Source organism: Physcomitrium patens, chromosome 4, assembly GCF_059467195.1.
Source record: "Physcomitrium patens ecotype Gransden chromosome 4, ASM5946719v1, whole genome shotgun sequence".
Classification (NCBI taxonomy): domain Eukaryota; kingdom Viridiplantae; phylum Streptophyta; class Bryopsida; order Funariales; family Funariaceae; genus Physcomitrium; species Physcomitrium patens.
In genome coordinates, this window is record NC_143413.1 from 3,461,756 (window position 1) to 3,477,974 (window position 16,219).

General features: G+C 32.3%; 1 protein-coding gene, 2 long non-coding RNA genes and 1 other non-coding gene across 12 annotated transcripts; 3 read left to right on the plus strand and 1 right to left on the minus strand.

The window, feature by feature from the left end:
- The first annotated feature begins 885 nt into the window (after positions 1–885).
- Positions 886–4,027, plus strand: LOC112281712 (alkaline ceramidase). 9 transcript variants are annotated; one of them, XM_024518544.3, is made up of 5 exons: positions 964–1,253; positions 2,274–2,279; positions 2,389–2,423; positions 2,625–3,023; positions 3,354–4,027. In XM_024518544.3, the coding sequence occupies exons 4-5, from the start codon at positions 2,752–2,754 to the stop codon at positions 3,877–3,879; spliced, it is 798 nt and encodes a 265-aa protein (XP_024374312.1). In that variant the 5' UTR covers positions 964–1,253; positions 2,274–2,279; positions 2,389–2,423; positions 2,625–2,751; the 3' UTR covers positions 3,880–4,027. The 9 variants fall into 9 exon arrangements, with proteins under 9 accessions (XP_024374311.1, XP_024374313.1, XP_024374309.1 ...); XM_024518543.3 differs by lacking the exon at positions 2,274–2,279 and having other exon boundaries at positions 886–1,253; XM_024518545.3 differs by lacking the exons at positions 964–1,253; positions 2,274–2,279 and adding an exon at positions 898–938.
- A 4,624-nt stretch (positions 4,028–8,651) lies between these two features.
- On the minus strand, positions 8,652–10,560 carry LOC141045352 (uncharacterized). The gene is made up of 3 exons (XR_012217415.2): positions 10,426–10,560; positions 10,119–10,222; positions 8,652–10,020 (listed from the first exon to the last, which is right to left on the minus strand). It is a non-coding gene; the product is annotated as an uncharacterized LOC141045352 (long non-coding RNA).
- On the plus strand, positions 10,492–11,945 carry LOC141045351 (uncharacterized). The gene is made up of 2 exons (XR_012217414.2): positions 10,492–10,694; positions 10,835–11,945. It is a non-coding gene; the product is annotated as an uncharacterized LOC141045351 (long non-coding RNA).
- On the plus strand, positions 11,278–11,350 carry TRNAK-UUU (transfer RNA lysine (anticodon UUU)). The gene has a single exon. It is a non-coding gene; the product is annotated as a tRNA-Lys (tRNA).
- Positions 11,946–16,219: the final 4,274 nt, after the last annotated feature.

Genomic DNA, 16,219 nt, shown 5'->3' on the forward strand with positions numbered 1-16,219 from the left:
AAAACTACAATTTCAGATTTTTTTTAATAGTATTCTTCACTGAAAAAAATAATTAAAAACACCAAAGTTTTACAAATCCATCGAAGCATACCGAAATTTTTCTCGTTAAGAAATTAATGTGGCATTTTGTACCTATTTGTATACTTGAGGCTTCAATATGTCAAAAATCAAAACCCAAATAATTTACTCATCATAGTGTTGTTGATGAAAAAGATTCCTTTTATACTTTTAAAAAGAAGATTATCAAATTATCTGTTTTACCTTCTTTTTGTTTAATTTTATCAAATACTTTAATAAATCAAAATTTCAAATTTATTTGAAAACTCTGTATTTCATTTTCTGATTTATGTATCACGTGACTTTATTCTGAGTCTTTTGTTAAAAACCATTTTACATTTACAAAATACAATAAATTAACATGAACAGGGTTATGGATGAAAAACAGAAAAATACACACAATCTTAAGTTTCAGATGCATCAGTTCCTTAAACTGAAAATTTAACTACATATACACATATAAAAACTAGGTTTATCTGCTTATCTGCATATCTGTTTATGTTTTATTTTCTTTTCTTATCTTTTTTTTCCATAACTAAACCAAGGTTGTTGAGTTAAAAAGTGTTTTTAAGCAATTGAATTGTGATCTCCCCACTCTCCCCTGCTCGCCCCGTCATGTCCCCTTCCTTGCTCCCTTCGCGCTCCCCTGCCCGCCCCCCTGCGTTCCCCATCAGTTCCCAGTAGGCCCTGTAACGGCTATTCAATATGGAAATCTGACGGTCCAGATGTCTCGAGACTGTCGATTGAAGAAAGTGGTTTCTGCGACACGTAGTGACGAGGGGCACCGAGGCCTCCTCCTCCTTGATGCATTGGGGGGGGGGGGGGGGGGTCATCGTCGTTGAATGCTGCCACTGATCCACACTCACCCTTATCGCCCCCTCGTAATTCTCTTCTCCACGAGATTGTTATTGTGCTTTTTTGCTCTCTCTCTCTCTGCGAATAATGCCTGCGGGCTTCATTCCCCACAATGCTAACTGCTTGCGCTGCATCTCCCTCGCGCCACATTACCACCTGCCCTCACTCTTGTACCTGCTGCTAGTCCACCGTAGTCAAGAGGGAAACAATTAAGAGACATGCTAACGGAAGAGGGGGAAGATCCTCTGTGGGAGTCTCCCACAACTTGTGTTGGTATCCGTTTTCGAGAGCGAGTTCTCTGTGAGTGTGTGCGTCGTCTTGGTGACCAGAGTGTTGGGCAAGTAAGTGGCGAAAGTTGCGAAATTTCTGTGTGTTCTCCTAGGGTTTTCGTACTCCTCCGTCACTTCCATCGCCAATCAAGTCACTAAATTGTTGAATACGTTGTTGTTTTGTAGAATTTGGGAAGAGTAAGGTTGGTGACATTGTTGGGTTGTAGTGGGTGGGTCCGATTCGTGTCGGAGATGAGAGATGCTGGGAAGAGTAGAGAGGAGTGGAGGAGATGGTTTCACTTGTGTTTTTTTTTGCTTTTTATTTATTTGTTAATTTTTTTGAATAGGTTTTCTGGGCTCTTTTGTGGTGTGGTGCGTTTTGGGCTTGAGGTTTGACGTTTATTTGATGGCTGCCCTTCAGTGAGCGATTCGAGTTTATTGGTGAACTTGATCCTCTTCGATTGCGAAGGAACTGTTGTGAGGAGCTCATTTTCAGTGTCTATTGGGCGTAAGATCTGGATAAGATCTTGACAAATTATACAAGAGTTTCCAGCTTTACTGTCATCTTTGCGTGTTTGTCTTCTGTTTCTTCTAGTAGATTTTTTGTCAATTCTGTGTTCCACACCATTTTAAACCAGACGAGACATATTTTAGTAGATGTCGCAAACTATAGTAGATGTCGCAAACTAGGGCAGTTGCGATGCCTGATCCGTCGCATCTGCTGATGTTATCATCTGCACGGACAAGGTCCGCGCATTGAGAGAGAGAGAGAGAGAGAGAGAGCACTTTCGAGGAATTCTCGTAATATTCTTTGGCTTCACTTGAAAGTAGTTTGAGCCCTTAAGTACTATGACTTCTGAAGAACGCGTTAGTATCGGAGTTACGTTCTCTTTGCTGTGAGGTGCGATAGACAGTCATCTGATGTTTAGGCATGCTGTACTTGAGAGACGTGTTTGCAGTGAGAGTGAGGAATTTCAGTATTGGGAGCTATCAAGATTTTTGGACACTGTGGATATCACGCTGATAGTGCTTCCAAGTCTAAAGCTGTACTTGATTACCAATTTACTCAGTTTTGGTTCTGTCTGTGTGTAGTCTCAGGTACAGTCCACTACTGATGGGTTACACTGGGTTGGGCGTTTGATGGATAGTCGACTTTTCGCGGAAAACTTGTGTGGGTGATAGCTCCTGATATGTGATGTGTTGGCAGGTTCAGAAAAGTACTCGTTGATAGCTTCGTTAGAGGTAATTCTATTGAACTCGATTGATTCCTGGAGGTTTAGAGCTTCTATAATATGGATTTTGAAAGCCGATAGATCTGCTTCTCCATGGTGTATTGCTAATTTGTTCTTATGTAATTTGGAAGCCTTAGTAGATTCTTTACGCCCTCATATTTGGTTTTTTCCTTTTTGAGCGGGTGCAATTGTGGATGTCTTCTGGGCGTAGGTCGATCACAGGCTGGCAGATTCAATTGAACGCGCAGTAACTATGGACAAGGGAGTCTGCAAATTCGTATGCTAAGAGTCCGGGGACATATAGAATCAGTTCAACTTGTTGGCTCTTTCTCGCTTCAATGGCTGGGGAAGCTTTAACTTCCTCTACGGCTCAAGGGTTCTGGGGTCCCATTACTGCAAGCACAGAATGGTGTGAGAAGAATTATGAGGTTACACCGCTGGTTGCCGAATTTTACAATACCATTTCCAATATCCCGGGTATCGTTCTTGCATTCATAGGTGTATATTATTCCATCAGCCAAAAATTTGAAAGGCGGTTCAGTGCTCTTCACTTATCAACAATCGCTTTGGGTATGGGTAGCATTCTGTTCCATGCCACCCTCAGATATGCGTAAGATCTCTCACCCTTTCCTATCACTGATTTTCTTCAGAGAGTTCGAACCATAGAGTGAAATCCTATAAATAAATTCCTATTGTGCAGCACCGATTCTCTTAGTTCCCTTTGTCTCTCAAAACGATTCCTGTGGGTTCTGTGGGCAACCTTCCCAGCGTCTTTGTTTTTTCACGTTCGCATTTGATATCGTTTTCTTAACTGTTGGCGATAGTTTCACCCTATGCACACACTTTCTCTGATTGACTCAGTTATCATGTGGTATGAGAGGTCCTCCATAATTCTGATATACTTGTCTGTCTGTGCACGTGATCTACGCATTATGAGCAGTCAACAGCAGTGTGATGAGACGCCTATGGTTTGGGCAATGCTCCTGTACATTTATGTACTTTATTCTCCCGATTGGCACTACCGCAGCACAATGCCCACAGTCCTGTTCCTGTACGGAACTATATTTGCCATTCTGCATTCGCAATTTAGATTTGTTGCTGGATTCCAAGTGCATTACGTCTTTTTGGCGTTGCTTTGTCTCCCGAGGATGTACAAGTATTACATGTACACAAAGGATCCGCTGGTGAGAAAGTTAGCTCATCGGTATGTTCTGTGCCTTGCACTTGGAGCTATATGTTGGTTGGCTGATCGGCACTTGTGTAGTTGGATATGTAAGTTGAAGGTGAATCCTCAAGGCCATGGTTTGTGGCATGTTCTTGTGGGTTTCAATTCATATTTTGGAAATACGTTCCTACAGTACTGCCGAGCACAGCAACTCAACTGGAACCCGAGGATTGAATACTCGTTGGGAGTTTTACCCTATGTGAAGGTTGAGAGAAGTGACAACGATCGGAAGGAGGAATAGGAATGCTCACGAGCACCCTGAGTTCAAATGACGTTTTCTGCATGCTCTCTGGAGCTTTCTTGAGGTGCTTGGTTGCTGAGAAGATACAAAGATTGTATCCTTGATGTATGAAAGCCAACCACTGTAATGTATTATTGGTTATACCTCATACTTGAAGGCTGAGATACATCTTGTACGCACGGTAAACATATTTTAATGTTTATCTTATCGATTGAATTTTCTGACTAAGTGGGGGCAGTGAAGGATGAACACATAGTCAAGTTGGTCAACAATCTAAGTATGAAGGGTCTCAATGGGATTTTTTGTTTTTTATTTCTTTATTCTTTATCTGGGTTGCTGTTCCTGAGTTGCTTGTATTTGACACTCACAAATGGTTATTCCTCATTCCTGACTTCCATTGGCACATTGGAAAATATCTTCTTCACTGAAAATATTCTTCAGTTAAATCTTCGAGTTTATTTTGTCATGCTCTCGTATCTGTTTGCCACTCTCTGAGACAAGCTCAGAAAGAGAGACCATGCCCAAACCATCCACCTGGCGGTTAATGGTACCAAACAGTATTCCTGCAATGGAGATTGAGAGTTCGGCTGAATATTTGTTAGAATGCAGAATTTGAATTACTTCAAGTGCAGGATGGGCACCCTTTGTTCCAGATAGCACCAGTTTTGGTCAATAATTCTCATTCTGAAAACTTTAATCGGATCGTAACACATCTTGTCTTGTAAAGTAGAATGGTTCTATCAGAACAGATGATTGGTTTATTTTTATTTTTATTTGTACCCTTCATCACTGACAATAAGCAGACCAGAGTGAGGTGGTTCGGAAGAGTTTGTCAGTCCGACGCAGGGCTGTAGGACATGGCGGTTTGTAGAGCATCCTGGAAAGGTTTGGAAACGAATCTCGTAGTGGCCAGTTGTGATTTGACGTTCTGGGCATGTTCGCTTAGTTGTTAGAAATGGCACACCTGTCCAAATATTATTTGGAAAGCTCAATACCGACCACAAGTTATTGAAATGTTTGTGATTGATTTCTTAACAGTAAAAATAAATTAGAAAAATCCAAACATATCATTTGTTTGAAAGATATGATATATATATATATATATATATATATAGAGAGAGAGAGGGAGAGTATCTTGCTCAATACTCTCTCTCTAAATATATATCAAGATAAATAATAAAAAAATTAATATCGTGGATTTTCTTAGAGAAATTTATCACTGAATATTTTTTTAAAATTTAATTTCTTTAATATAAAAAGTAGACAAAATAAACGTTTTTTTTATTCTTTTATTTGTTGGAAGTTAATTCTAAACTTAAAGTAACCAATAAATATTCATAAAAAAAGAATTAGGTTGCTATTCATCATGAATATAGCCCAATTTGAAACCAAGAACATAAATAATCTATTTTATTTTATTATGGGGTGTTAGAGTAAGAGAATGCCTTGAAGATAAATTAATAAAGTATTGAGAGGCCAGTAAAAAAAATTAAAAAATAAAGCTAACATAGAAACCACCATAGAATGTTATTTGCTAGAGAAGAAAAGAAGATCAAGTACAAATATTAGAGATTATTAATTAAAGACATAAAATATGAGTCTAAAAGTCACAAACTCTATTTGAAGTTGCCATCTTTATTTTTTTTCTTTGAATCTTAGTAAAAGGTAATTTTATTATATATAAAATATTAAAATAATTAGTAATAAAAATAAAAATATATTATATATAATACTATTAAAAGAAATTATTTTTACTTTCATAAAAAAATAAAAGTCTCTAAGGAAAAAGAGAACATAAACAAGGTTTATCAACATTATTCAACAAATGAATTGCATTAACTTTTTCTACATTGACAAGTCATGTAGGCTGATTTATGAGATACTCTTGATTTTATCCAATTCAATGTCCATCCATTGTTTCACAACTTGAATTTTTACTTGAAAATGCATCAGGCACCTAGTTGTAGAAGGTAAATAGAAAATACAACAATAAGATCCTACCAAGTCTAATAGAATTTTAAATAAGGTCTAAGTAATTCCTAACAACTATAATCAAATTTTAAGCAATCTAAAAGAAAGTTAATAGAAATTACAAAAGAAACATAAAGAAGTCATAAATTATTTTTAAATAAAAATAATGAAGATATCTTTAAAAAATATAAAATAAAATCTTTAAATAAATAATAATAATTTAATATACTAAAATAGAAATATTAATAATTCTTAAATAAATCCTAGATAAATCCTAACCAAGTCTTGATTAAATCCTAATCAAATTCTAAATCCTAGACCAAATCCTAATCAAATCCTAAATCCTAATTAAATCCTAAACAAATCCTAAATAATTTTGAAAAAATCTCAAGTAAATCTTAATTAATTATCATATTTATTTTAAAATCTCAATAAATATTAATTGAAAAAATCATCTTAACTAAAATTCTACTCACATGTCAATTCTCAAGCTATTAACAAGCATATAAATTTTGAGGAAAATTGATTCACTACTTCAAAAAAACAACCTCCTAAACTGCTTAGATATTGGTTGCCTTCCTTCTCCAAACCAAGTGTTGATATTCCAATAGCAACTTCTCCTTGCTAAGCCATTTAATTTCTTAAATTTTTTTTGATATGTAGAATTCTAAGTCTAAATAGTTGTCACCAATTTTTTCTTCAATTGAACTGACAAATGTTGCAAGATTGCAATAACCCTCATTGATCCTAAATTTCAATTATCTAAGACCATAATTCACAAAAACTCTCATAATTGTTTTGTTTAATTGTTGATTAACATCAATTTTTTCAAACACATTCAAGACAAATATAATTACAAATTTACAAAATTTTATTTGTAAACATACTATAACAATCACAAAATTCTAAAAATTATGTTCTTTTTGTTTTTAAAAATCCAAATCCATTGAATACATCTCTTTCTTTGAAAAGCCCTCAAAACTTCAATATGCCTTCAAATCATATAAAAAAAACTCTCAAAAATCCTCTCACAAGAGTGTTATCAAATCCACTCTTTAATCAATCAAAAAAACCTTGGAATTGCTAAAGATATATAGTTTTGTGCCTTAGGATCTAATTTCAACCTTGGTTCACAATGTGTCCTTTCCGAGTATTAATTCTTGAAATTTTGAGGTAATTTTTGGTAAAACTTAGTCTTAACTTCTCCTTAAAGATGTCTATATTAATTACTTATCTTATTTAATTTTATTTGACTCATTTATGCTCCTATAAATTAAATAGAAGTCTCTTCAATAAAAAGGTAATATTAGTATTTATTAAATTTTCTTATCTCTTTATCTATTATCTATATTTTAAAGATAATTTACTAAAATATATTTATTTAAGCTCCTCCATAAAAATAAAAATAAAATCTTTCTCCTTTTATCTAATAGTTATGTTACTATATGACATTGTTGCTTACAAGCAATAACTAGGCAACAAATTGTGCAAAGATTAAATGACTTTAAACAAAGTAAGATTCAACTAAAAGAAAAGGAAGGGTATTCTCTTTTGTCATAGAGAGGAGGGTGCTCTCTTTTCTTGTAGAATGGAGAGAGGGTATTCTTTTCTCTCACAAAAGAAAAGAATATTTTACTTGTAAATATCCTTACCTAAAGAATTTTTTGGTTAATTGCTCCTTTCTAGCAACAGCTTTGTCCAACGTTGAATGACTTCTTGTATTACATAAAGAAGTTGACAACATTCATGGCTACTCTTATCTCTTACAAAGGCCCTCATTTCAACCTTATTTTAATTTCTATTGTAAAAACTTTTGTGGCTTCTTAGCAAGTTGTTATCTTGTTTGTTGTAGCTTATTTTAAACTTTCATGCTCTTATTATTGTAGTATCAAGAATTTTGACATGATTCATTCAAATAGAAGTTGTGTACTTTGATATCAATTAGGAGTGTAATACGTTAGGTAATTATATTTAGATCTTTGGTTATATGATGAAGGCATGGTTAAGATCGTTTTGGTTGGGATAGAGTGTAGCATGATTATTGTAGTAAGTCCAACTAGTGGACACACACCCTTTTTTTTTATACTAGTTCAATTGATTCATATTCATGAGGTGTATTGTATATTAATTTGAGGTTGTTACAAAATATATTTCAAAGTCTATGGCGTTCTTCAAGGTGGATCCTTTTTAAACAAGGTGTAGTTCATTTGATTGTACAATATCTAATAGCAAAGCATTTAGTTCTAAATTTGATTGTACACTCATGTTTGGTTTTTTGGATTAGCAATAAGCTCATAAAGAAACCACAAGTTGTTGCTCCTTCTTTAGCCTATGGCCTTAAGAAACTTACTTCGTTTTCTTCTAGAGGTAATTATTTATTTATTTATTTATTTATATATATATATATATATATATAACTTTCAGATTTGAACTAGCAAGAAATGACCTTCCATGCTTTGGTGTTGAGCTTCAACTCATTCCTTTAGCATTTTTGTATATCATGGTCAAGCGATTTGTTATGATCCAAAGAGATGATAAGCTTATTAGTAGCAGATGTAGCATCTTAGATTTTTTGGATCTAAGCTACTAAGCTTTAGTCAACTAATGGCCATTAAATATTCATTGTAACTTCAATCATTATTTTTGTCTCAATGGAAATCTTTGGCCTGAATTACTTGCCTATTATAATCCACTTTGGTGCTTGTTTTTAACCTTGGTAGAGGTTTCAAGATAAGTTTTAACTAAAATATTATGTCTTGAAAAAGCTAATACATTAATTGTAGATTTTTGTCATATAAGATATGTCATGGGTTTCAATTCAAGCCATTAGTGATGTTAATTTTTTTGGATTTGAAACTTTTTATTGATAAATTAGTTCTATTCAACTATCATTCCTTTGCTTTAGTTGCTTTTGCCTCTACTCTTATTGATTCAATTTTTATCAGTGAACATAGATAAAAAATGATATACATTTAAAGTTTTATCAAATTGTATAAAATATTTGGTCTTTAATTCAACAATGTCTTACTTGTGTAAGATAGATGGAATCTATATTACTAAAAGTTAAATCTATGTCAACTTTTGTTCTAGCCAAGTAATGGAGGATGTCAAGAACTTTTTGATTTATTGTTAAACCATTAATTTATATAGATTTTTCATAATACATCATTATCTTAGCAATTGATGAGTAGCCTACTAACATTAGAACTATAATGCAAATGTATAAAACTTAGGTCAATGATGTCAAGTGAGATCATTGTTGTCTATTTCTAAATTAAATGCACTTATATTGGAGCTTATTAAAGCAGCAATTGATAACTTAAAAAAGTAGGATGGAAAGTTTTCAATGTCTTGTGATAGATATAACTTATCTTGAGCTATATTTTTGAGGTTTTATCAAGTAATACTTATTGCTCCTTTATTTTTCTTTCTTTCAATTTCTTCAACATTGAATTGTTTTTTTACTAGTTTTAGCTTGAACTTTTGTAGTTTCTTTCTTTTCATATCAATTTTAGGTGCATATTGTTCTATGCACTATTTTGGAAATTGAATGTTATTAATACTGTTAAACATTAATATATATATATATATCTTAGATCAAAATATTAAAATTTGGAATAGTAGCAAAATAAAGATAATGGATTTAAAGCAATTCCAAACATTAAGGGAATATAGACCTCTATAAATACCATTGATCTAGACTATAATTGTAAATCATTTTTATCCATAACCATTTTTATTCATTAGCTGTATCAAGTCACTTGTTTCCAACCATAAAATATTTATGATGTAATAAACTTCTACATTTTTGTAAATGTTACTTCGGCTGAAGGTAGTAAAAATTTACATTCTTTACAAAATACAGACAAGAATTTTTTCAAAGTTATCTTGTATAAAATGTTTTTATTCTATGAACGTTAAGGGACGTCAAGAGCACCAACATGGAATCCACCCAAAATAAAAACATCTTGCTGGGGGAATAGGCGAAATAAGATTATTATTTCAACAGAAGATGTGATGGGATAAAGATCATGTACTTGATACCAAAAAAATTATAACAAAAAAGAAATCTTCTGCTGCAACCGTAGGACCTGATCCACTGCTACTGTATCAAGCTTCACAAAGCAATGACAATTTCCGCTCTCCGCCAATGGCTGGCGCAGTCGTCGTCTGAAATCAATCGTTAGCAATCTTCGGAGCACGCTGATGATCAATTGTCTGTACAATTCACTCTTAAATAAGCTAGAGGAATAGCCAAACTTTCTTACTCTGACGGCCGCAATGGTCACTGCAACTTCAAGCGAGAAAAGTTTTTAACCTCGTCTCGGCTCCGTCGTGGTCTCATGGTGACAAGGCTTTGACTGACAAATCACTGAAATGACACTGCAACATGTTGGTCAACCGAAAGGTCACAATAGCCAAACTTAGAAACGACAAGTGCCCCTTTGTCAACGACACTTGGGGTACTGTTCTTTGCTCCAACAAACTACCGCCATCAGTCGATTCGAAACACACCGACTACTTTGAAGAGAACCAAAAGAAAGACAGCACAACTGCATGTGCCGCTGATCGTACCAGGAATCAAACAATGTGGAACCACGGAGACTGATCTCGGGAACACAAGTAGACTTCAACCTCATTAAACCCAACTGACCACGGAATGGGACACTGAGCAGGACTGGGACAGATCTGTGCAGGTCTCGTCACCGCAGTTCATTGGATGAGATGAGCTCCTCCTGCTTCATCCAGATTCGTAACACCGTTGGTCTCCTTCACTTTCCAGCATGCAGATCTGACGAAGTCTAGAATATACTTTTTGGAAAGTTAATCAAAGATTACGAGTGGTATTTTACAAACACAACACATGTAGCAAATCAAAAATAAATATATATGTATGATATTAAAATATCATCAATCTTCAAAACAATTATCAACACTTATCACAATACTAGTAAACATTTTGCACGATTTTTGATTTTTTTAGAAAAGGAAAAGAAAAAACTTCCAATGACTTGTTGACATGGAAGACCATGGATGGGGTCAGTTGGGTGATATCCAATGTCGCAACAAAGAGATGCAAGAACAGTATAATGTTGATCACGTTCCGACAAGTTCACACAAGGCTCCTCTAGACAGCCAGCCTATATCTTAATAGGTTGCTCAATAATGCATCAGAAGACTAAGACGGTCGTCCACGTTCCACAACAGATTTTGAATGGTGAATGTTCAATGAGACTTGGAAGAATCGAAACCCGTTGAGAGTTAGTCGTGTAGACCCTGCCCAGAGATGGTACGCATTTCATACACATTTCCTCAAAGTTGTATCCACGAACAAAATGAAACCCCAGGGGAGTGTGTTTTTCCTTTTTCTCTTTTTTTTTATACAGATAAATTATTGATACGCCTCCTACACAGCCCGTTAGAGCGGCCGACCTAGCTCAGTTGGTAGAGCGCGTGGCTTTTAACCACGTGGTCGTGGGTTCGAGTCCCACGGTCGGCGTACCGAAATTGAGAGTTGATAGGCAATCATTGGTGCAGTGTTGATGACCTCAAAATCCTGTTTTCTACAAACAGACACAGCCTGGGTAGTATTTTACATAATTTCAGATAACACATGGAGTCTACATATAAATATTAGTATCAAAGTTAATGCACTGAGTTTCATGCATTTTAAACGTTGGAAATTTATTATGGTGAATTAAAACTTAATGAGACCATTTTTTTGGAGTTTTATTTGAAAATCTACAGGTTTGTATATTTACAACCACTTCTATATGTAAATCATGTTTTATCAAGCAGATCAATTTTATTTTAGTGATTATTAGACTTTTCATCTTAGTTTTACTGGATTTGTAAAGAAATTCTGATTTTAGAAGTTGATAGTAAGGTTAAGCATTGCAAAATTATAATCCAGGGAGTTGATCTGAGGATGAATACAGATAATGATATACTGTGACATTCTATTGAGTGGTTTTTTGATATTAAAACTTTTAGAGTGCATAATAGCTTTCAGAGTACAGAAAATATTTTAGGAATCTTAAGGTGAAATTAAAGAGTAGCTTAAGCATAAATTATGTAAAAAATTCTTAGATTGATACCCTAAGAGTACTCATTGTGAACCATTGTTGAAACCAAATTGTGAGGCACAAAATTATGCACCTATGGCAAATGTGAGGATTTTTATTTTATTGGAGAGCAAGATTAAAGAAAAAAATTGGTAGGATTTGTTTGACTATTAATTTTAAGGAATTTGAATAAATAATGACTTTGTGAAAGCTTTGCAAAGTTAAAGATGTTTTAGATGACTCTTAGTCTTGTGAAATAAGGAAGAATTTACATGTTTAGGAACAACATGAGTTTTGTAGCAAATCTAGAAGTGAAAATTTGTAGATTTATAAAAATAATTGTATTAAATGTGTATTATAAAATTTTTCTTTGATGAATTAACAAGATCAAGGTTTATTAAGATTTAAATAAAGTAGAATTTTAAAAATTAGATTTTAAAGACCAATAAGAATTTCAATGATTCTAAGAATTTTTCTAATTTTATTAGAATTCTTTTTTATTGAGCTAGAAATTATTTTATTTTATTTCCTATCATCTAAAATAATTTTAAAAGCAAGTTAATAGTGTAAAAAGAAACTATTAATATAAGAAGCTTAAGATTGAAGTTGGAAAAAAAATGCAACTAACAACTAAGTAGATTATGAGCTTTTTATCCTAATCTGTAAGTTTAATTTTTTTTTTCAAATTTTGTGTTATTTTGGTAAGAATTTTACAAATTTTAAATCAAGATCGAAAATTAAATTAATAATTAGTGAGGTTTTGAATTGGCAAAAAGATTTGGTTCAGATTTCTTAAAATTTGATTAAAATTTGATTAAAATTTATTTAAGATATTTTAAGAATTTAAGTAGAATTTGGTTTAAATTAAATTAAGATTTAATTATGATAAATTTAATATTTCATTACAATTTATCATATATAATTTGGATTTTTGTAGGATATTTATTTATTTATTTATATGTTTAAAAAAATATTCATGATTCTTTTAGAATTTTATTAATACCTCTTTAAGATTTAATTTGGATTCAATTAGGATTGCTAAAGTATAATTGAAATTTATTTATTATTTTATTATAGCTCGTAGGTTCATATTTAGTTGCAAAATATAAGATTACCTTTCAAGTCCTAGTATTTGATATATTTCAAAACAAGACAACATGTAATTCAACAATGCTTATTTTGTAAAGACAAAGTTTACTATAACAAAAAAAAAAAAAAAAAAAAAAATCAAGCTTCAAAGATAATTTTTATTACATCACCATTTATTTATTTATTTATTTATTTATTATTATTATTATTTTTATTGAAGTGACTCTTTGTCATAGATATATACATTTACTTCAATGATTACATATATGATTAGGTAGAAGTAGGTAAATATAGTTAATTTTATAAAGTCTTCTAGATAAACTTCATAGAAGCTTCATAGACTCGGTTTTGATTTTAGATGTACTTGTAGGATAGAAACTTTTTCAACAAGTTAACCACATGTTGGTAGCTTGTGGAACAAGTTAATTATGTGGCACATATATAGATAAATTACCTTGCAAGTTAAGACATGTGGCTAACAAAGTCAACACATGTTGGACGTCCTATAGAATATTGCCATGCAACTCTTAATTAGAGAGTACATATGGAGGCAAGAGTGAAGCCTTCTTCACTCTTGTCAACACCTTTCTAATCTTTAGTTTTGTTTCAAGACTTTCTAATCTTCTTGTTTTTGGCAATAGCCATTTCAATTCAATATTATATCATCTTTGAATAACATTCTAGTTCTTTTTAGTGACACAAGAGTGTATTGAAGATTTTCTTTCTTCAAGATTTATATCCTTAACAGTTTAACAAGAATGTTAACATATTATTTTTGTCTTATTTTAAAAGTGAGTGGATTACTTCACTTCTATTTTTGTATTTTGAAGGTTGTGAACTAACCATCTTTAAATAAAAAAAATCTTATTTTTTAGCATTGATCTTTTCTTTAAAGAGAGTGGATTACCTCTCTTTGTAGAAATTTTTATTAGGGATTATAGATTGCTTTCTTATAATTTAATTTTTTGGATTTGTTTGAGCTGTTTATGGAAGGAAAGATTATGAATGCTATTCCTAGCAGAAGTGAGAATAGATTTGCAACTATTACATATCTTCACAAGCTTGTCAAAACTCTTAAAGTGGAAATTTTACTCATTACTAATGTCAACTATGGGAGCACTATTTCTATACCTACAGAAGAAGTCTAAAGTCTACGTCAAGAAGTTCTGGAGCTGAGGAAAATAAGTCGATCAGCCTCACAACCAAATTCAAGTGGTCTTATTTTTACAAACTTAAGAGAGGCAAGAATTAGTGCACCGAAGATGTTTGATGGAACAAGATCAAAATTTTGACGACTTTTATAATAAGTTAAGCTCAACTTAAGGTTACATCCTTTCTCATATTAAGATGGATTTACTCAAGTTGACTTCATAAGCACATTTCTATCTAGAAGTATTTTTTCTTGATTTATATCTTTGATGGAAAAGGATTTATAACTTCTTTATGATTTAAATTCATTCTTAGAAGTATTTATGGCTACATTAGGAGAAAGTGATTGAGAACAAGTAACAAAAATTAAATTCTTATCTTTAGGACAAGAATCACAATGAGCCACCACATATGCTACTGAATTCCAAAACCTTGCTTATGACATGGACTGAAATGATAAAGCACTTATCAATCAATTTTGATATGGATTGAAGGATAGCATCAAAGATTTGTTATTAATAATGCCAATAGTCAAATCTTTGGAACAATTTATTGTTCAAGCCATTGCATATGACAATCAATTATTTGAAAGGTATCAAGAACAAAGACTTGGCTGAAGAAGAACAAATCAAGTAATGGCAATAGGTCCCAAGTTTTTTGAAACATATTCATTAAGGCTAGAACTAATGCAAATTGATATGACATGTTTTAAATCTTTCACGGAGCAGGAAAAGACTCAACATTGCCAAGAGGATTTGTATTAAAATTATGGAAAAGCTAAGCATACTGGTCAACATTGTTCAAAGAAGCAATGTAATTACAAAATGAAGAGCACAATTATCAAAAAGATTATATATTGGAAAATAAATTTTTTCAACTATAATAGAGATCAAGCAACTGGAATCATTTGTAATACCTAATAAAGGTTCTATTCTCTCCTCAAATGCCTCAGCTTATTTTATAATAGATATATTTTTAGGACCTAAAAATCACAAAGTCTTTGTCTTATTAGATTTAAGAGCCTCAGCCTATTTTGTAGACAAAGATTTTGTCAAAAATCAAAAAATACCTTTAGTCAAGAAAAATAAATCCATATATATAGAAGTCATAGATGGCCATTTATTATCTTTTAGAAATGTTATCCATGAGACTGTTCCTTTAGATGTAGCAATTAAAGATCATAAGAACTTTTAATATTTAATGTAATGAGATCTCTCTCTAATTTGATTATTTTAGGATTGTTATGGCTAAAAAAATATAACCCTCAAATAAATTGGATCTCTTGTAACTTTAACTTTCTCAGTAGTATAATCCAAGATCAAGTTAGTGAAGTAGAAGTACATAAGTTTAGTACAGCCAAACCTTTATTAATAGTTGCGAGAGCTTTCATGCATGTTGTAAAAAAATGATCATCATTTGATATATATACTACGTTCATTTTATGGTAAAAAAATGTCAAGTGATATTTTTAGGTAATATCAAGAATTTCAAGATATTTTTGAAAAGACAAATGTAGATATTCTTCCAAAGCATTGACCTTATAATTATTTAATTGATATGCAAGAAGGAACTTAACCATCATTCGGACCAATCTATAGCTTATCGTAGAATGAATTGGCTGCATTAAAAGAGTACATTGATGAGAACTTTGCAAAGAACTTCATACGTCATTCTAAATTTTCAATTGGAGCTTCTATCTTATTTGTAAAGAAGAAAGACGGATCCCTACGGATGTGTGTGGATTATCGAGGACTCAATAAGATCACCATCAAAAATATGTATTTTTTGCCTTTGATTTCAATACTTCTTGATCAACTCAATCAAACAAAGATCTATACAAAAATAGATCTACAAAGAATATATAACTTAGTTTATTTCAAAGAAGGAGATAAATTACAGACTGCTTTTTGAACTAGGTATAGATATTTTGAGTATAATGTCATGCTTTTTGGACTCACAAATACATCTGTCACTTTTCAACATCTTATGAATGATGTTTTTTGTGAGTTTTTAGATGATTTTATCATTTATTATTTAAATAAAATTCTAATCTATTCTAAGAATAA

Bases quoted from the DNA above. Each gene is read 5' to 3' on its own strand.
- LOC112281712 (XM_024518543.3), top strand. From the start codon at position 2,752: ATGGCTGGGGAAGCTTTAACTTCCTCTACGGCTCAAGGGTTCTGGGGT. The intron at 3,024-3,353 runs GTAAGATCTCTC...CATTATGAGCAG, and splicing joins CATGCCACCCTCAGATATGC to TCAACAGCAGTGTGATGAGA.